The following is a 20902-nucleotide window of genomic DNA, read 5'->3' as shown; positions in this document are numbered from 1 at the left end:
ATTACAATATGATTTTCAGCATCAAAATGCCTAATGTACTAAGGGATCTGTTGAAACTATTTTGATGAAGTTCATAACAAAACTGATGGCTGTCACTTTTTTCTGACAAAAAAATCTATGGCTGAAGAATTAATTTGGGGTTTTACTTACAAGCAAGTTTTGTTGTTTGCTGAGTAATTTGATTTTGATGGGTTTTTTTATGTTTGGATCAGTGCAGCATTAGTAGCCTTTTGCTTTAGTGAGACTTACTGTTCAATAGGGTAGACCGTAGCTAAAAAAATTTTTTTGACAAACCAGATTTTGAAAGCCTCAGAAGACACGCGTTGTGAACTGTTAAGTGATTGAAGTTAAGAAACTCCAGCTACTCAACCTTTGATTCTTGCAGTGATGGTCTTAGAATAGTCTCAGGTATGAAAAAGAAATAGAGCAACACAGGACCTGCATATGCACAGGCAATGCAGCAGGTTCGTTTTCCTTGCCCTTGCAATTTGTTTCCTTAAAGTAGGACCGGCAGCCCAGTGTGTGCCCGCCCTGGGTTTTGCAGCCGGGAGGGAGCGGTGAGCTGCTAGCTGCTCGGGGACTGGAGCTGCGGGGGTCGCGCTGCGGCCACCCCAGCTGTCACCGCTAGATGCCAGCGTCCTTCCACGGAAGCTGCAGCCCGGGCCAGCACGGGCCAGTATGCTGGAGGGGGAAGCCAAGCTTCTTTGCTGTTTGTTCTGATGTGGCAGAGAGGGAGGAGGAGGATCCCAGCTCTGTGCGTTCTTTTTCTAGCTTCCTTGGTTGCAGCGCGCCTCCCTTCTCCGGATAGTAGAGTTTCCAAGTCTCCAAACATTCTTGTAGAAACAGAATCCTCCTGCTTTGTAATGCTTCATCCTCCTGTTCACCTGCATGTAAAAACCACCGTATCTATCACGTCATCATGTCACGTGTCATGCAGTAATACAAGCCTTCCTGTGTACTGCCTGTATAGCTCCAGCAGTGTTTCAGCAAAAAATTCAGCAAAAAAAAAAAAAAAATACTGGCTATTCCATATAGCTGAAAAGACCGTGTTGTATCTGGGCTGATTTCAAGTCAAGTGTTTATTCCTATAAAGAGTTTTTGTAGGATACCCTAGTTATTTATGATAGTTGTGTGTAAGGAAAAGCTGTACTGCTGGATTCAAAAGGGCTGTGGCCCACAGCAGGAAGTCCAGTTACTAGTGATACACCCCAGGGATTGTTTAGTGTCCTCATTAGTGACCTGGATGATGGGACAGGATACACCCTTAGTAAGTTCGCTGACAATACAAGACTTGGAGGAGTGGCGGATAGAGAAGAGGGTTGTGCTGCCATCCTCAAGTGGTCTCAAGTTACACCAGGGGAGGTTTAGATTGGATATTAGAAAAATTTCTTCACCAAGGGGGTGGTCAAGCATTGAAAGAGGCTGCCCAGGGAGGTGGTGGAATCACCATCCCTGGAGGTGTCTAAAAGGCACGTAGATGTGGTGTTCAGGTTTAGTAATGGACCTGGCAGCTCTGCGTTAATGGTTAGACTTGATGGTCTCAAAGGTCTTTTCCAACCTAAAGGATTTATTATTCTGTTATCCAGAGGGACCTCAACAAGCTGGAGAAATGGGCTGACAGGACCCTTATGAAGTTAAGGAAAGGAAGGTAGAAAGTCTTGCACCTGGGAGGGATCAACCCCAGGTACCACTGCAGGCTGACTGGCTGGAAAGCAGCTTTGCAGAAAGGGACCTGGGGGTCCTGGTGGACACCAAGTTCACCATTGGTGAGCAGTGTACCTTTGCAGCCAAGAGACCAACAGCATCCTGGACTGCATTTGGAAGAGCTTTGACAGTAGGTCAAGTGAAGTGACCCCTCCCTTTTAGTCAGCACTGGTAGGGCCATACATGGAGTACTGTGTCCAGTTCTGGGCTCCCCAGTACAAGAGGGGTGTGGAGCTACTGGGGAGTCCAGTGAAGGGCCATGAAGATGATTAAGGGACTGGAGCATCTCTCATATGAGGAGATGCTGAGATACTTGAGATACTGTTTAGCCTAGAGAAGAGAAAACTCTGGGAGATGTCATCAATACAGCCTGAAGATGTAGCCAGATTTTTCTTAGTGGTGCCCAGTGACAGGACAAGGGGCAAGGCACATAGTGTGATCGAACATTTGAACAGGTTGACCAGGCAGGTTCTGGAGTCTTTATCCTTGGAGCAGTCTGCTCTATGTGACTCTGCTTTGACCAGGGTGAGCTGGACTACAATCTCCAAAGGCCCCTCGTAGCCTCAGTGGTTCTGTGATTCTGTGAAAAGGGCTTAAATGAGGGGTAGAGAATGTCTCAGAGAAGTATGGAGCATACTCAGAACTACTCAGTGATCAAGTAAGAAGGGAAAGTATGAAAGCACTCTCCTGTCTGATAGTTTGGGAAGAGAAGCACATGCACATGCATCTGTGCTGGGAGATGCATGCTGCAGTGTGAGACAGGACCATACATTAGGTAGGAACGTCTACAGTGGTTGGGACAAACACATGGGGCCAGAAGCCAGTGTCCTGAGTCAGAACAGGCAGTGTCGAATGTCTCACCAGGGATTCAGAGTAACTGTTAGGACTCCTAAAAATGAGGGCCAAGAGTTGATCTCAAGGAAATCATCTAAACCAAACTTTTGCTTTGAGGTGAATCAGATATTTACCCACATATCTTAGGTAATGTTTTCTTAAAATTTGTTCTTCAGTGAAGAAGGTTCTACAATATCCCTTGTTTGGTACAATATTCTTTCACTTCAAGTGTTAGAAAGCTTTTTCCTAATACCTGACATGAGTTGCTGTTTTCACTAATTGAGCTGCTTTTTTCTTTTCTGTATCTGGCAGCCATTTCCTGGGAAATGTTATGGTTTTGCTCGCCCCTCCCCTCTTTATAGGTCATATTTTCAAAATCGCTTCTCACCCTTTCTTTTCTCATCTGGATTTTTTCCAGTTTGTCTGTGTCTGTTCTATAGACCGATACTCAAAACCAATATAGGAGCCTCTCTGACACTGAGAACAGGGCACTACGTACTTCCAAAATTGTACGTAAGATGCTTCTGCTAGCATATGCTGATTTAAGATGTGCAACACTGTTGAAACATACTTACTTTGTGAACTGCTCAAACTTTTGTCTTGCATCTGTGCCTGATTATTATCCATTTTGTGCTAGTGCATTTGGTTCCCTCTGTCCTGATGTGGCATTCTGAACATTTCAGCTGCCTTATTTCAGACCATCCATCTAGGTGGTCTGGATACTTCAGGATTCTGCTCTTTTTATCCACTCCAGGCTTGAAGTGCAGCTTATCTGCAGCTTATATAAATGTATGTTCTCTTCCAACATCTTGTTGGGACACCTGGGAATCATAAATGCTGCCCCTGTTTAGCTCTGTCCTCAGCAGCTTTGCCTCACTGATAAATGCTGGGAGTCTGTCAGGATTGCTCAGACTTGAGAGGTAGAGGGCAAGGAGGACACACAAGCCAGGGAGCAGCTCTATGGGGTTAAATCTGTCATGGGAGAATGTCCTTCTCTTCGTCTAATCTACCAATATTAGATTACCTTTTCCCAGCATACACACTTGTACATCCTCCTAGCTTTTCTCTGCTATTGAGCAAATACTAATTTTTGCTTTCGTGGTTATATGTTCTTCAAGGACAAGCAGAATTAATAATCACTACAGTAGTTACTGATCAGCTGTTTTGAGCTGTCAGTGTCCTTGCCTCTGGTCTCCTTGTCCTCAGTCTTCCAAATGCAAGTTCTATCTACAGCTATATGCCAGCTTTCACCATAATTTCTTGGATTTTGATGTCTAGAGACTGAAAAGAGAGTACAAAGTATTGCACGTGGTCACGCAGAATCAGGGCTTTCTACTTCGGGGAGGACACCGTATTGAGGCTAGGATGGATTGACTCCTATTCAGAGGTGTGTTACATCTTGATTGAGAAGATTACAGTCTTTATCTCTAAAGGTGGGTACCCTGGTACTCTACTGCCTTAGAACACAATGTGGATGTAAGCAGCAAGAGCTTCAGAAAAAGGTTTCTGAAACTTTGGTTTTGTGTCCTATTTAAAATCCACCTGTTGATCATTTCAGCATTGTACCTTGTGTCTCTGATAAAATGGCAAATATATCCTGATCATTGAGAAATACCCCTGCCATTAAAATGCCTCAGTACTTCTTTTCAGGAGTTGAAAATACTCGGCCATTTTGTGTTGCAAGCCTAAGTCCATTTCCAGTTCTTCAGTGAAAGTGCTGTGGTGAAATTATAAACTGTGAAGCATGCATATAGCATTTTTTCTGTCTGACGTGACTAAAATAAAATACATAGTTGCAAAAAAATGTTTAAAAGTTGGACTTCATCACCAGTGAGGTGTGACAACAGGGTTCTTTAAAGACCAAGATTGGTTTCAAAGAACATAGTGTTCTGAGAAGTATTGCCTGCAGAAAATGTAGCCATGTGGCATATTTTTTTTCAGCTTTAAAAGCAACTGTAAAGGCATTTCCTAAGTATACTATAATAGATAGGTAGTAGGTACTCTAAGGTAGTAAGGTATTTCTAACTTCCATAATAGGTTACATGGCTGGTACTACAAGTAAGGCTCTATAGTTTTGTATCCACAGGGCGATTTATTAAAAATTTTAATGTTACTTGATTTAACTCTTTTTATTCTTCCCATTTATTAGCTGAACATTACTGGTTGAAGATTCCAGTCTAGAATAGGGACTATTTAGGATTTGTCTCCCCTGAGCTTCGCCAGGTGAAAAGGAGGAAGCCAGCTTGAGCCAGTTGTCTGAACTTAGTGGAGAGCATTGGCTTTGGAAGAATGGTTCACCTGGCAGGCAAGGTGCGTTAGGCAGATGCAATCATTTCCTGCTGTCGGTGCCCTCTGAGCTGTTCAGTAGCCGCAGAGAAATTTTGATCACTTGGATTAGATGCCTGGGTTTTGGGTGGCTGAAGTTGAGGGAAATTAATCCCCTGCTTTCCAGTCGCTCACTGTCATTACGTGTTGGGTTGGCTATATGACAGCTTGCTGTGTGTGGATGAGCTCATTGGTCACAGTATATGTGGACTTGTCTGTGTACAACATGGTGTTGGGCGTTGCTGGTGCTACCTTACTCTGCCCAAATGCTCTTCCGTGTTTAGAATTTCCTCACCTGTTTGTTCAGGTTAGATTTATGGCTCATACTTTCTGAATACTTCCAAGCAGAAAGATACATTTCTGTGTTCAAGTATTTATAGTGTTGGATTTATCTTGCAAATTAAGATGTCTGAATGTAAACAGCTATATGTCTGCTCCTTTAATAAGTCAGAGGAGCTCTAGTCAGTACTGTCAAGGCTGAAGCATAATTCTGTCATCCTAAAGAAGACTTTAAATCTAGTCCGCAGAATGGCTCTCTAGGCTTCACTGACTGCTGTGAGATCGTAGGTACTGAATCCATGCATTGACGTTGAGATTCAGATGTGTCCTTGTATGCATCTCTGTCCACAACAAATATTCTACCCAGCATGTCTGGAAAAAAGCAATGTAAACTGACATCTAGAAAACACATTTCCTGCAACTGGCTCATTAACCACCAAGCCTTCCCACAATATAAGCTAATTAAAAGAAACACAACTGGAGTATTAACGAGCATTCCTGTAACTGACAGCTTTAGAAAACCTTTGAACCTGTTCCCCAGCTGCATTTTTGCTCAACTGTTATGATACACCTCTGTGCAAAAGAAAAGGATTTGCTCCTTAAACATAGCTGGTAGCTGCAGTCTTGAGGAGGAGTCTTAGATCCGCATGAAGAAATTGAACAAGACATATCTAGAGACATTCCTGTTTTGGAAGAATTTGATCTAACAGGTAAGTATAAGCACTATGATAGATGATGACTCCAAAGTATGGTGATTAATCTAGTTTACAAATTAAAACATTACATTATTTTTTGAGAGTGTAGACCTGCAAGCACAGTAAGAATTACTTCTTTATAGGAGCAGATAGGAACAAATAAAATGGTGATTTATAAAATGCAGTAGAAATAAGATGTATGCGTTTGAGACTAAACAACAGCTCCTTGAGATTCTAGTCTTCTGTGAGGCAGTGGTGCTGGGTATCAAAGAAACTTTTTCTCTGTTTGTTTGGGTCATTCTGTAGGCATTTTCTGATTCTTAAAATCAGCTGGTCTTCTAGGGATAAAATACTTCTTAAATGTTATGAAAAATTCACTCCTGAGGGACCAATGAAAGCCATGGGAGCACTCTGAAGTTGAGTCTCTTTTTAAAAACACCAAGACAAAATAAACTTCTTTTTACAGCTAGCTATATATTCTGCTGTCAAGGTGTAGTCTTCTGCCTCTCCTAGTTCACACCCAGAGTATACTTTTTACCTGTGTATTAAATAATGGGATACAAAAATAGGTGATGTACAAAACTTGCAAAGCTCATGCAAGACAACTTCTTTAACACTAAGACCTGTCCCCTTTCCTCCCTGGGTGCCCTTTGTATTCTTACAGATCTGTCTGTTCAGTCATGTACAGTGGAAATGGTTTGGGGCAGAGATTTACGTTCAGAATAAAGTAGTTAACTCTGTCATTGACTGTCAAATATGATAAAGAATAGTAGAAAATTTCATAGGCAAAGAGGTGAGGAATTATAAAAATTTATTTCATGCATTTATTTTCTTCCTTTATTTCAGATGATTATAGCAATATATTGACATCAAAAGGGTTCCCAAGCTCTATTAAAAACACCTAGTCTATCTTGTGTCATCTGTGTTCTACTTTAATGAATACCCGTAAGTCTTATTAGGGAAACTGACTGGAAATGACTTATCTTTCTATTATTTCAAGGTGACTCTTTCTCCTAATGAGAGTAATACTTGTTCTGCAGTGCAATTTCATATAGTATAGATATAGTATATCATCAAACAAGGACAAAACCAGTATTTCTTTATTTTGTATTACTTATTTTGTGATTAGTCCAGGCTACATCATGCAGATTTTTGTGGCTTCCAGGAATAATCTCTGTCAGTCTCCAAAAATCTAATCTTAGTACTGGCCTTCCCTGTCCTCTTTCCCCTTCTTTCTTCTCTGATCTACCAAGAAAATAATTTAGTTTCTTTTTCCAGACACACAGATGTGCACCAGATGGTTACTGATAGTTTCAAGGTCCTGATGGGTTACTGGAATAATTAGTGTTGGTGTGAGATTTGTCATCTAACTATAATACTGAGCTGTGTACTCAAGCTTTTAAAGTAAAAGGTTTATTTTATTAAGAATTTGGAAATAGTGCTTCAAATGTCAGTGCAGATAATAATTGATCTCCAGTTCATGGTCAGAAGTTCACTCAACTCTCTTTCATATGTAAAATTCTTGATCTTATAAAAGGGATCAAAGGCAATCTACATTTAGGCGTGGACTAATTTTATGCCAGAAGAAATAGTAAGATATCAATCAGGGAATGATTTTAATGGTGAATTGGGAAATACTTCTTTATAAAATATGAACATAAGGTGTTGAAAATGGTAGCTAAATTGAAACATAAATATGATTTATGCATTGTGGAATTAAGAATATAATCCTTGAAAAACGGCTTATACCAAGCATCTGTTAAGTCTCACTCTTTTGTGCAAGTCTTTGTTGCCACCACAGGTTTGATGTGTTTGGATTTATAAAGTATAAAAATGAAAACAACCCTTAAGAAAATTTTTTTTCTGTGTATGTTACTTCCAAATTTAATTTGTGCTGTAATGGATATGCCTTCTAGATCTAGTATATGGTACATACTGTTTTGATAGCTAAATCTGATTAAAATAAACTATTAGTTCTGTTTGTCCTTGACATAGGAACAAACCCATTCTTTTTATTTTTCAGTGTTCATCACTGTCTTAATAGGAGTGTCACTTGTAATGCAACTGTCTTTGGATGTAGCTGCAACAACTACATCATCAACAGCTCTTGCTTACATTATTTAGATACTTTCTCTAGTATTTTCATCTTGGAAACAGTTTTGAAACAAGTTGGTTGTCATCCACCAAAAATACTGAATTTTTGCAAGCAAAGCAGAATAAATAATTCCTGTACAGGGAAATAATGTGTAAGTCTTTTAACAATACAGAACTGAGTGGGATTGCTGGCTACTAATAGCATGCATAAGTATGTGCAGGATTGGAGCTTTATAAAATCCCGAGCAGAATTTGAGCTTCCTTTCCTTAAGATCTACTGATTAATCACTTCAGGCCTACCCTACACTACTCTTTCCTTTCTGGTTCTGATCAGTTAATCCATGTGTCTTTTAAAGCACATTTGATGAACAAATGGGAGAGCTGTGGAGGTATTGGAGCTCCCTTGAGTATATCATCCTTTACACGGACTCAATCTGCTCTCTGACCAGTTCTTTATTTACTTAATATCTGTCTTTATCCTGCTGAAGGCCTGATGCATTCTTAACTCAGGACTCCCTAACCTCATAAAAAATGCAAATTCATAACTGTTTTCATACAGTGATGCTATTCTTTCTGGGGTTTGGGCCGTGTATTTGCAAGAATTCACTTTGGTATCTGAGTAAGACTTTCGCAGTGAGTGGGAAAGGGTAGTGTTCTCCAAATGGACATTTGGAGCTGTTAATGTCACAGGACTGACATGCCCTGTGAATGTGCCTGTTCTCCTTCAGTGACTGGAAGGGGCTAAGACCAGTCTCTTGAGGAAGGTCATCTAAGAAACTGCCTACGTTTAGGCATTGTCAATACAGCATGCATGCTGCATGTGAGAGGAGTTCTGTTCTGTTCCATTCTGTTAGTACTGTGTAGTTCAAAAATGTTTTGGGTTTGAGGTGTTCTTACCTTTTCCAGGTATGGGACATTGGAGGTCAGCCAAGGTTTCGAAGCATGTGGGAGCGTTACTGCAGAGGAGTCAATGCAGTTGTGTAAGTTTTCTTGTATATGCCCATACAATGTATTTCGAAATATATATTGTCAGTATAGATATGCTTTTCTTTCTGCCCACCTCCATCACATAAGAAGACCCAACACAATAAAAATAGTGTGTTCTACACATTTAGCAACCCAGATATCTAAGTAATTGCATGTTCCGGGTCATTTTTCCCACACAGGCCATATTTAATTCTCTGTCTTCCTGTATTAATAAATGCAAGGCTTACACAACTCAGGACTGTTCTAATGCTGTTGTCAATGCAAAAATATTTATCACATTTCAGATGTTTTAATGCAACTTTCTGCAAGCAATGGACAATACCATAAATAACTTTATTCCCGTTGCAGTTACATGGTGGATGCGGCAGACTTAGAGAAAGTAGAAGCTTCAAAGAATGAGCTACACAGTTTGATAGATAAGCCACAATTGCATGGAATTCCAGTAAGTATTTTGATTATTATTCTTATCTGAATGTAGACAGTGTAGCCTCAATCCTCATGAATTGGTTCCTCCAGACTCTTAAAAATAGTGGCTTAAATATGATGCAGCCTTGGTACGTAGAGTACTCTTACAAAAATTATTGTGAAATTATTTCAGGGGACTCAGCATCTTATCAGTACTGCACTGTATGTTTTCTTGTCTAAAGGTCAGCATAGATTTTGAAAAAAATCATTTTCACACGTGTTATTACCAGACAGTAATTACTTCCAGTCTGTCCCCTTGTTGACTGGGTTTGAACCAATGACACAGATAATGTTTCTGGCAGTATCTTAACGCATATGAGCTTTGTCTTTCTGAATGTTGGCAGACATTAACATCAAAGAGTGTCCTCTGCTTCCAGAGATTGTGGAGGAGCTTGACTTCTTAGTTTTTCAAACTAAACTGTGTGGAAAAGATGCAAACATGCGTCCATTCTCCAATGGGATGTGTCAAAGAATAGTATATTTTGCTGAAATTCTAGTGAGGAATTATGGAGGTGGAGACTAATGTTATTTAATTAATGTAATCTGCCAATTTAGACCTAGTAAGGATCCACCAGGTTAGCATTGATCTTTGATGCTGACATCACCAGCTAAGAGTTCATAGCTGTGATCATAATAAAGAAAAGAAAGGTACATACAAATCAGGAAGAGGTTACCCACAACTTGGTATGCTCTTCTTGGCCCCTTTTTTGTAAGCAAATATTTGGACACTTGACCAGTGCAAGGAATCAAAGTGATCTGAGGATGAGTAGACAGCCATCATGAAATCATTGTGAGAATAAAGCTCTCACACATCCATTCTTGAAGGAGAATTTTTCAAGGGACTTTCAATCTTTTTTTATAGTTTGCAATTATTGTGGTGGTTTTATATGTTAAGGACATATTGAACAAATCCTACAGAAATCTATATAGCCATGCTGTTCATGGCGTGTGGCATTGTCTGTCCTTTGTACTGTCTTCACATCCTGTTTTACTTTGCACTTCCTTCCTGAAATGATAGCTCTCATATCTTCAGAAGTATTTAATTAAGTTCCTTTCCTTTTATATGTTCTAATATCACATTCCAATTGTCCAGTTGATCAGCATGGTAGTTTCCAAGGTACAGTAATGTATTTTTTACTTACTTCAATTTCATAGGTAGTAACTAGTATTGAACTTCCTTCAACGTATTATACTCAGGCTTTGGCATTATAGATTTTAAGGTAGCTTCATTAATCTGAGACTGCAAGTAATGAGTTTTAATGTGTTCCGGATTCGTGGGAAATAATGGGACAGTCTTGAATCAGAATTGTAATACATTTGGTAAACAATAATGCAGTCATAATTAGAAAAACCTTCCATTGCTTTCTTTATCTTAGAATGTGCTCAACGCATTTATCTGGCCTTAATTTATACTGGAAACCTTAAGTATTGCATAGGAACTCTTTTAAGTTCCAGCATGTATTATTCAGTAAATTTTCTGCATTTCTCAGATTTAATTCCTAATAGCTGCCTTTCTGATTTCTACTGTGGATGCTCAAAGTGGAGCAGGAAGAATCAGTCATTTGGCTGGTGCTTGGGTGATACATGGATTGGATGCGTGGTTATTCAGTATGTCAATGTTAAGAAAAGCAGGGGAGCAAAACTGTAAAGAGTATCCTGTCTGTGTCTTGAGGACCCAGCTGCTACTGCTAGGGCCCTGCTTTTCATTAACATTAGTCTGGTCCTGTGACTTGAATGTCCATTGATGGCTTGAGTGCACCTGGTGTGTGCTCTCCTCCAGGTTTAGGTTCATGCAGTCTGACACCATCCTATAATGCTATCTGGAATGGAGAGATTCACTGCCAGAGGAGACTTCTGATACTGGATCACCCAGAAATACTTGGATCCAGTTTTCAGAGGGTGTGCATCCAACATCCGACCCTGACAACATCCGAGCAGGATTTCCATGATGCTCCCGCAGTGATTGGTCATTTTGAGTGTGTCCACTATTGTGTTGTAAATACTTATCTGCAAGATTCAAAATAATGCCCACAAATGGTTAAAGAAAAAAATAAAATTTTATTGCTCCTAGGTATAACTTGAATATGAATTATTTCTTTCAGGTGTTAGTCCTTGGAAACAAAAGAGACCTCCCAGGTGCACTGGATGAAAAGCAGTTAATTGAGAAATTGTAAGTAGCTGTCCTATGCAAAAAAGCTGAGGCAGTGTGTAAGAGGAAATTGTTGGTAGTCTGTGGCAATAACCAGCTATAACAGATTCCATTTTACATTCTCAGACACTCCACTTAGAGCTCTGCTAGCAGTTGGAATACTAATCTAGGCTGATAACACTGCAATAGATTTGAACCTCTCTTGATTATTATTTTGGTTGTATAAAGCTGTTTCAGATAATCCTGTTTTCCCATCACTGAAGATACAACTGCTATAAATAGTAACAAGCTCACTTTCACTTTTCAGAGTACATTGTAGTGGCAGTTAAACGCTTAAATGGTACTAGAACAGAACCATTTCAAACTACTGTCTCTAAATTTAAGTAATTCAGATATTTTTGGCATGTATCCAAAGCATATACTTAGGAATTACTGAAACTAACTTAAATTTGTGCATAGTAAGGGTAATTGTAAAGGAAGTGCATAATTTTGTAAAAATGGCTAGTGTATTTTGCAGGGTAGGATTCTATGTCTCAAGTTGCATAATTTTAATCAATAGGAAGTGAAGTGAAGTTTCGGTATACAAGGATGGTCCAAAGGCTGAGCAACTAAACTGGTACTTCGGAAACACAGAATGGCTGGGGTTGGAAGGGACAGCTGGAGGTCATCTTGTCCACCCACGTGGTCAAGCAGAGCTGCCTAGAGCTGATTGCCCTGGTCTGTGACCAGATAGCTTTTGAATATCTCCAAGGATGGAGATTTTGCAACCTCTCTGGGCAATCTGTGCTAGTGCTTGGTCACCCTCAGAGGTAAAATTTTTTTCTTTATGTTCAGAGGGGGCCTCCTGTTTTTCAGTTTATGCTTATTGCCTCTTGTCCTGTCACTGAGCTCCATCTTCTTTACAGCCTCCCTTCAGATACCTGTAGACGTTAATAAGATCCTCCCTGAACCTTTTCTTCTCTAGGCTAAACAGTCCCAAGCTCTCTCAGTCTTTCCTAACATGTGAGATGCTCCAGTCCCTCAGTGATTTTAGTGGCCTTTCACTAGGCTCTGTCCAGCAGCTTCACATCCTTCTTGTACTGGGAAGCTGAGAACTGAACATAGCACTCCAGGTATGGCCTTAGCAGTGCTGAGCAGAGAGGAAGGATCACCTCCCTCAGCTGCCTGGCAACACTCCTCCTGAATCAGCCTGGGACACCATTAACCTTTTTTGCCACGTTGCTAGATGTTCCACTTGGTGTCCACCAGGACCCCCAGGTCCTTTTCTGCAAAGCTGCTTTCCCAGACAGTCAGCCCCTGGCACGTACTGGTGCCTGGGGTTGTCCCTCCTCCAGGGCAAAGCTTTGTTGAACTTGTTGTTGAACCTCTGTTGAACTGCATAAGGTTCCAGTCAGCCCATTTCTTCAACCTGTGGAGGTCCCTCTGGATGGCAGCATAACTCTGAATTAGCAGCCACTCCTCCCAGTTTTGTGTCATCTGCACGTGTGCTGAGAGTACGCTGCCCTCTCATTCAGATCCTTGATGAAGATGCTCATCAGGGTTGGACCCAGTATTGATCCCTGGGGTACACTGCTAGTTACTGGTCTCCAAATAGCCCTTGTGCCACTGATTGCTACGTTCTGGGCCCACACATTCAATCAATTTTCAGTTCACCTCACTGTCTACTCATCCAGTCCACCATACTTTCTCAGCTTGTCTATGAGGATATGGGAGACAGTGTCAGAAGCCTCACTGAAGTCAAGGTGCACAATATTCGCTGCTGTCTTCTCACCTGCCAAACTGTAGATTTCATTGTAGAAGGTTATCAAGTTGGTCAAGTGTGATTTTCCCTCTGTGAATCCATGTTGAGTACTCTTAAGTCACCTTCTTGTCCGTCATGTGCCTGGAAATGGTTTCCAAGATTAGTTGCTCCATCACCTTCCCAGGGATCAAGGTGAGGCTGACTGTCGTGTAGTTTCCTGGGTCTTCTTTCCTGCTCTTTCTGAAGAGTGACATTTTCTTTCCTACACTCCTCAGGCACCTCTCCCAGTCACCAAGATCATTCAAGGTTATCGAGAGTGGCCTCACAATGACGTCAGCCAGCTCCCTCATCACTCGTAGGTGCATCCCATCAGGGCCTGTGGACTTCTCTATGTCCAGGTTGCTTATGTATTGTCTGATCTCTTCCATCAAGGGTACAGTTTTCTTGCTCTGGACTTTCCCCCGGGTCTCTGGCGCCTGGGATTTCTGAAGGCTAATCTTGCTGGCAAAGGCAGCGTGCAGTACTTCTGCCTTTTCCATGTCCAGTGTAACCAGGTCCGCTGTCTCATTGAGCAATGGGCCCACTTTTTCTCTTGTCTTCCATTTGTCACTTACGTACTTGTGGAAGCCCTTGTTGCCTTTGTCATCCCTCGTGAGATCCAGTTTCAGTTGGGCTCTGCATGCTTGGGGGCAGTGTTTCTGTATTCCTCCCAAGGTTCCTGTCCCTGCTTCCATCTTCTGTATGCTTCGGTTTTGTAATAGGGTTTTGCCGGGAGCTCACTGTTCATCCAGTTATGCCTCTTGGCTTTTTTTCTAGTCTTGTTAGTATAGGCTGCCTTTGAGCTTGGAGATGATCCTTGAATATTAATCAGCTTTCTTGGGCCCTTCTTCACTACAGGGACTTATCCCATGGGACTCCCAATCAGATTCCTGAAAAGGCCAAGTCTGCTCTCCTGAAGTCCAGGGAGGTGACTATTTAGTTCTCTTCTTTATTAGACACTCTTTCCTTCTTGGTGCCTCTGCTCCCCATCTGCTTCAGGAACATACTCTCTTTCCTGCATGTCTGTGTCACTTGTGTGAAAATAAATAAATGAAAAAATAACAAAGCGCTCAGAAACTCTGAGGGGGATAGGGAAATTCCCAGAAAGAAACAGAAGTTAATTAAGAATCAGTTTCTTTCCTAAATGCAGAGTCATGGTTTCAGTAGGAATCAGATCTGATTAATCTAAGTATGATATAAACATCCTGAAGATAAATGGTGCGATCATTTGAGTACTGTTATTTGATTATAAGAGTTATTGGAGATAAAACCTCTGAATTCTAAGTGAAAAGATTAAAAGGTGAATGCTAAGACGTGGTAGTGTTACTTGGTTGCCTCAACAAAATGTTTCTTTCAGTTCATGGATTTATGTGTTTTTATTATTCACCATTACACTGACTTAATGAGAAATTTGATTTTTTGTGAAATGACTTATAGTTTAAGAAATCTGGGCTTTTTTGTCAGCAGTAGCATATTTTTAAAAATGTAATAGCTGAGGGTAAAATTGAACCCACTGAGTAAAAAGCAGAAAACATGTAATTTAATGGAAATTTCTGTTGTCAGCTTTTGTGGAGTTGTAACACTACTTATTTTATTGTTTCTGTTTCTGTAGAAACCTTTCAGCTATTCAAGACAGAGAAATCTGTTGCTATTCTATTTCCTGTAAAGAGAAGGATAACATTGGTAAGCTGCTTCTTCTTACAGCATCATCAGTGTATACTTTGTATTTTGGATCAGATCTTACAAAAACGTTAATGAGTTTCTAACATCTAATTCCAATATGTAACTGGAAATCTCAATTTACTTTAAAAGATTTTGTTGCAAATATTGCATGCAATTATGTTTGTTTTAGAATAGAATTATATATATTTTAAAAGTCACTTGTAGAATTGCTTTGTTTCATGAGAAGTTAAGAAGTTAATTTCACAGGGGCCTTGGAAAAGCATATTTAAACCCCAAAGTAATTGAATTCTTCACAAAAACTGTGTTACATTTTTGAAAATAGTAACTGGGTATGAAGGCTTTCCAATTACTAGGTGATACTTAAAAAAAATTTTGGTAAGTGTTTTGTTCTGTACATGCTTTTACTTTGTAATCAGGCCTTACATGCATGTGGCTGTATGGCTGTGTTCCTCAAATTGAGGGACTAGTGCTTTTGTCCTACTGGAGATGGAGAGAGTGTATCCTGAAGTCAGTGAGGACCTGTAAAAGCCCCATAAGGTGTCTTCCAGCTGCCTTTGCTTTTTGCCCTTTCCTTTCTCTCCTTTCTTCTCCCTTTCTTCTGCTTTCCTGTCTCTGTCATGTTCTTCCGTTTCCTTCCCTGCGCAGGGTGGGAGAAAGGGGTTGAAGCACAGGCTGAGCCAGCAGCAGCAGCAGCCTGGGGGCATGCTGCCTCTGTGCCATGCTTCTTCCCTGCACACTGCTAAGCGGTGCTGGGCGGGAGGGATACAGCCTGGGTACATAGTTAAAGCTGCTTTTGAGGAAGCCAGAGTGGTTAGAAAAGCTGGGCAGCTCTGTAGGGCTCAGCTGAAGGAGAGATGGTAGGGGTGGGAATGGGAGGAGAGCCACTTTCTCTCAGCAGCAGGGGAAATTTCCATCCTAGGCAGAGAGGACCAGGTAGGGAGGTGGTGAGGAGACTGCGCTGTCTTTGGACGGGCTTTGGAGAGCTGGGGGAGATTTCGGCTGTGTGCAGGGACGCATTAGGCAGTGAGGACTTCTCTTGGAAATGGTGTACGTGATTTGGGTGCGCTGGTGTGAAGGAGACCAGACCCAGGTTTGCTGCAGCTTGGGGTGCAGCAATTATCTCTGAGTGAAGGAGACAGAATGTGTTGTTAGACTGGGGAAGATTGACTTTGGGATATAAGAACTGAGGAAGACAACACGGTCAGGATTATCTGTATAGGTGAAGGGCAGTGAAGGTATTTGAGGTCTTAGAAATTTAGTGCTTGACCCTCATCAAATTGCAAGGCTGCAGTGGAGGGTCTCAGAAGTGTTAGTTGTGACTAGAAACTGGTAAAATCAGCTTAATTTCTGAAAGGATCCTGGAGACAATAGGCTTTGGTCCTGGTTCATTTATGTAGATGGTCTAGAGGAGAAAAGCATGCACAAAAAGCATTCTGAAATTTGCAAATGAAAAACAGTAAGAATGATCACTAATGCTGACCCGTGTAGATCACTTCCTTGTAGAAGTCCTGGGAGAAGTGATGAAAAAAAGACTCAAATCCTAACTAAGAATCATTCACATGTCTTCCAGTGTAACATTGTGCCTAGGAAGGCTAACCTGGTTCCTGAATATTTGCACAAAGGTATAACAAATGGGAGCAGGCTGCATATATCACATGTGTTTGGAACTGTATGGGCATTACTGGAGGACTGTGTGCCATATTTTGAGGAAGACCTTGAGAAACTCAAAAGAGGTTGGACAAGAACCCAGAGGGATCAAAGGACTGGAAAATATAATTTATAATGAAAAGCTATAATGAAAATATATTTAGCTTATTAAAGTGATGAAACTACTAGGCTGTTAAGGAGAAAACTGGGAGCTGTCTTCTTCCTCTGCATTTTTGATTGATGTCAGTGCAGTTGAATGAGATTATAGTCGTTTTTCAGCGCAAACTGCAGCCTAGCTAACTGGTCTCATCAGGAGGTGTAGGTCTAAGGCTGCCAGTTTCTCTGTCCTGAGAGCCTGTGGAAGATCAGTATATAGATACTAGCTTCGTTTTAGATGCCGTGGGATGCTTTTGTCTTGCGGTCTCAGTGCCTAAGCTGGCCTGCCAGGATATTCATGGAGTGCTATCTTGAACTTAGGACAGATACGGCAACAAATTTAAATTTGAGGACTAGAGCTGTTGCTGCCCCCTGACATCCTTGCTGCCTCCGTGACAGATGTTACTGCCTTGAGGCAAAAACATCTAATCCACTCATGAATCAGTTTGTGAACTGCTGCAGTTTTCAACCCAATGCATTAGATTGTATCAGGAGGGATAGCAATTTCAGCTATCAAATTTTAGTGCGGTCTTGCATGTCTTTCAGAGACCTTGGGCTCCTGCAACCTACCTAAATGGCTTCTTAATGCTTTGTCAGATGTTTGTCCTTCTCTTTCCTTCTGGTTCTGTATTTCTGCCTTTGTTCTCACACCACATTTCATTCTAGTCTGGATTTTACAGTTGATTTTATGGTCATCTTAAATCTTTGTTTTTCCAACAGTTTTTCATCAGTGGCCTAGAGAACTTGATGTCAGTCATCATATAGCAAGAATAGAAAATGCACATAATTTAAAAACAAACAAAACCCAACCAAACAAAAAAACCCTATCTGGAATTTTAAGTACTGAATTTTTAATTCGGTGTAAATGAGAGCCTGTGGGTTCTGTTTGTTTTTTTTTAATTTGTATTAACCTGCTCTAGTTCTGTTGCCCTTTTACACTCTGCTGACAGGCTGTTGAGTTTTTCATTTTGTTTTATCTGTCTTGGCAGACATAACATTACAATGGCTTATTCAGCACTCCAAATCAAGACACTGTTGAAGAAAACTTTTGCTGAAGATAACTCTTTCCCAATCACTTTGATTCCTATCAGCTACACACAATTGAAAAGATAAAGAATGCAACTGTGTACTACCAGGACTCACTTTGGTCATATTTGTTAACAGAAGTAAAACTGAGTTATAGCTTGTCTCTCTATTTTGGTTCTTTTTTAAAAAACTCCAGGTATTTGTCGGCCTAGGTGAAATTCCTGAACGCCTTAATACAAGACTGAAAGAAATGAATACATTTTTGGGCTGAAATGTTTGAGTTCATGCATGTGAATTGTCAAATACTTAGTAATTTTTTTCTAATTTGAAACATAATAAACTGCACAGTGGAAACAGATATGACTGGGGTTTTTTTAATGTATCATATAATTATTCATACAGAATGTTTTCGCTGCAAATGCCTGTAGTTAAATAACGATCGTCAATTAAAGCCATAATCAAAAGCATATGGATATAATGCAGTTAATCAGAACACTTTCAGATACTTCGATAGGCGAGAAGTTATTTCCAGAGTCGTGTATCTGTAGTTATCTAGTTTTTCTGGTCACTAATATGAATGATTCATATGAATATTCTTTGGGAACTGAAACATAAAACAAACTCTAGACAATCCTGCCCTTCTTTGTTGGGAGAATTAAGCCTGGAATCGCAGTGGACTTTTTTCTGTCTTAAACAGAGAACGAAATACAGAGAGAGAGCAGATGAGATCATGTGCATCTTTCCCAGCATTATTATCCCCCAAAATGAATGGATTTGCTAAGCAATTTTATTGTAAATGAGATCATTTTCACAGTGCTTCTGGACTACTGTTTCCATTCCTGAACCCTGTAGAATTTTCAAGTATACAGCCTAATAGAGCTATAGGATTAGTTCTTTTGAAACAGGAACAATTCACTTTAAATTTTGATGCTTTGCTAACGTCTTACAGATTCCGAGGGATTCGTTTAGAAACACTCTGATGGGAATTCTTCTGTGAGTTTGGAAATTCTATTCAATGTGGAAAGTTCATGTCAAGAAATAGTAGATAGACTCAAAAGTTATACAAGATAGGTGCTTAGTGGCCAAATGTTTCAAGGGCACTTGCAGAAGGAAGAGGGAGAAGTTCTGGGATGCTGGTCTAAAGATGAGGTAAATAACTCAATTGCTATAGTATTGTAAAAGGTTATAAGTCGTTTATGTAGTTCTTGCACTTAGTAAGTACATGTCTATAAAAACAGTGGCATGCTTTGTCATGTCTGTTTGAGGATGCTTTTAGGCTAGCGGCTCTGATAAACTGCCTAAAACATATACTGCACAGACTTGATCAAATCTTTCTCGAGTGTCACAGGAATGCTACTATGAGCACGAGAGCCGGGTTACATCACTTGGTCGTAAATGTTGCAGGGGCTCATTTTTCTATGGTTGCATGAAAGTAATTTGACTATGTGTCAATATGTGGCTGAGTGGTCACTAAATAAGTAAATACTGGATGTTCCTGAAATCGGATGTTGGAAATGACCTTCCGAAATCTGACACGTAATCCATCTAGTGACATTTTGTATGGTGAAAAAACAGCATTGGATGGCTAAGGTGATGGAATTTTGAACGCTGTTGGTGCTGATGGACTTTTGCAGTAGTAGAGCTGTCGCAGAATGCACGGGAATCGCAGTCATTATGCATACCGTACAAAAGAAGAGCCACTTCTGTACCAGTGGACTCAATATACTTTCTGTAGTTGTGCTTTTTGACTGTAGTGCCTCATCCTTCCAACTTACTAGTATGACGTGCAAGATCACGCTTCTGTTGTAGGAGCTCCATATCAGATCTTACTGCATCACTCTTTAGTCTGGACCGCTGTTGCCCCTTTGCTGCAGGTGGTTTGTGGGAGTGGAGGCAACCTCTTTGCAGGTTGATTGAAACCAGCCAGTTTTCCAAGAATGCACTGGTGAGAAAAACTGTCCTTCCCTTGCTGTGCTTAGTGGGAGGTGACCAAAGAAGATAACTTCCTATATGTGGTATACACGTCACCAAGTACCGGTGCAAGCTAAAGGCAACCTGTGGAGGGAGGAGGTTCCGTTCCAGGTTGTCTGAATGCATCTCTGAGAATAAGAGATGAGAATGAGCAATTTTCTTATTAGAATTATCCTATTATACAGCATAGGCTGATTTTTTCCCCTCATTTTTCCTACAGTGTGACCTTGTATCTGAACCTAAGGCAAATCAGCACAGGCGGTGGCCTCACTTTTCCCGTTTGCAACAACCTGTCTGTTTCAACGACTTGCCTTCAAGTAATTTTTCAAAACGGGCTTAGCTGGAGATGAGTGTTTACTGTCACACTTAATAACTTTGTGGGAAAAATGAATTGCAGCTGACTGACAACTCTTGACGTCCTGTTTCTGAGACTGTATATGGCCATGAAGTGTTACAGAGATCTAGACCGCTGGAGACTGTATTGCAGCAAAGTTGTACGGAGGGGTCACAAACTTTCTCTGCAAAGGAGCCTCTGCAGGGAGTGTTCCCTTGCTCAGACAGCAATATATGATGCAGTGCCGTGCGTGGATCCACATTAGCTGTGTTTCAGAAAAAGGGAGGGCACGGAAATACATGAAGTGACCACAGTGTGATTGCTTTCCACTTCTCAGCACTCCAGAGAAGCTGACTGCAAGACAGGGCAGCAGAGGCTGCCGTTGGGCTCTGGCTTTGCTTGGGAGGCGGTAAGGGCCATGCTGGGCTGGGAGGTCCTGATCCCTGGGTGTGCATGACAGTGGTGGTCTGGCCTACGTGCACAGCATCCTCCAGGCTATGGAAAAGTGTTGGAGGCTGTGGACAGTCGAGGAACTGGGACTAACCTTCGGTTTAGGCACAGCCAGTAACCCCAGACCCCACAACATCAAGAACCCTGAAATAGCAGAAGTACAACAGCGATAGTTATATTTCCCTTTACTTTTTTCCTTCTGCAAGTGTAGGAACAGCTTAACTGTCACCCAGAGCTATGCAGAACCAACAGGTGCCAACCATCTGTTTTATTTCAAGCACACTTTATTTATTAATTTTTTTCCCCTCTAGCGATGTAATTTT

General features: G+C 40.9%; 1 protein-coding gene across 2 annotated transcripts in view; it reads left to right on the top strand.

Moving 5' to 3' along the window:
* LOC101918941 (ADP-ribosylation factor-like protein 8B) overlaps positions 1–18182 on the top strand; it is a 29573-nt gene extending 11391 nt beyond the window's left edge. Inside the window, exons 3-7 of one of the 2 annotated variants that reach the window (XM_055808909.1) lie at positions 8838–8911; positions 9267–9360; positions 11486–11553; positions 14925–14995; positions 17788–18182. In XM_055808909.1, coding sequence (XP_055664884.1) covers positions 8838–8911; positions 9267–9360; positions 11486–11553; positions 14925–14995; positions 17788–17837 — 357 coding nt within the window. In that variant the 3' untranslated portion in view covers positions 17838–18182. The remainder of the gene's footprint in view (positions 1–8837; positions 8912–9266; positions 9361–11485; positions 11554–14924; positions 14996–17787) is intronic. The other variant, XM_055808910.1, reaches the window with a different exon arrangement.
* Positions 18183–20902: the final 2720 nt, after the last annotated feature.

Source organism: Falco peregrinus, chromosome 6 (genome assembly GCF_023634155.1).
Source record: "Falco peregrinus isolate bFalPer1 chromosome 6, bFalPer1.pri, whole genome shotgun sequence".
Lineage (NCBI taxonomy): Eukaryota > Metazoa > Chordata > Aves > Falconiformes > Falconidae > Falco > Falco peregrinus.
This window is presented reverse-complemented; position numbering and strand designations above follow the sequence as displayed.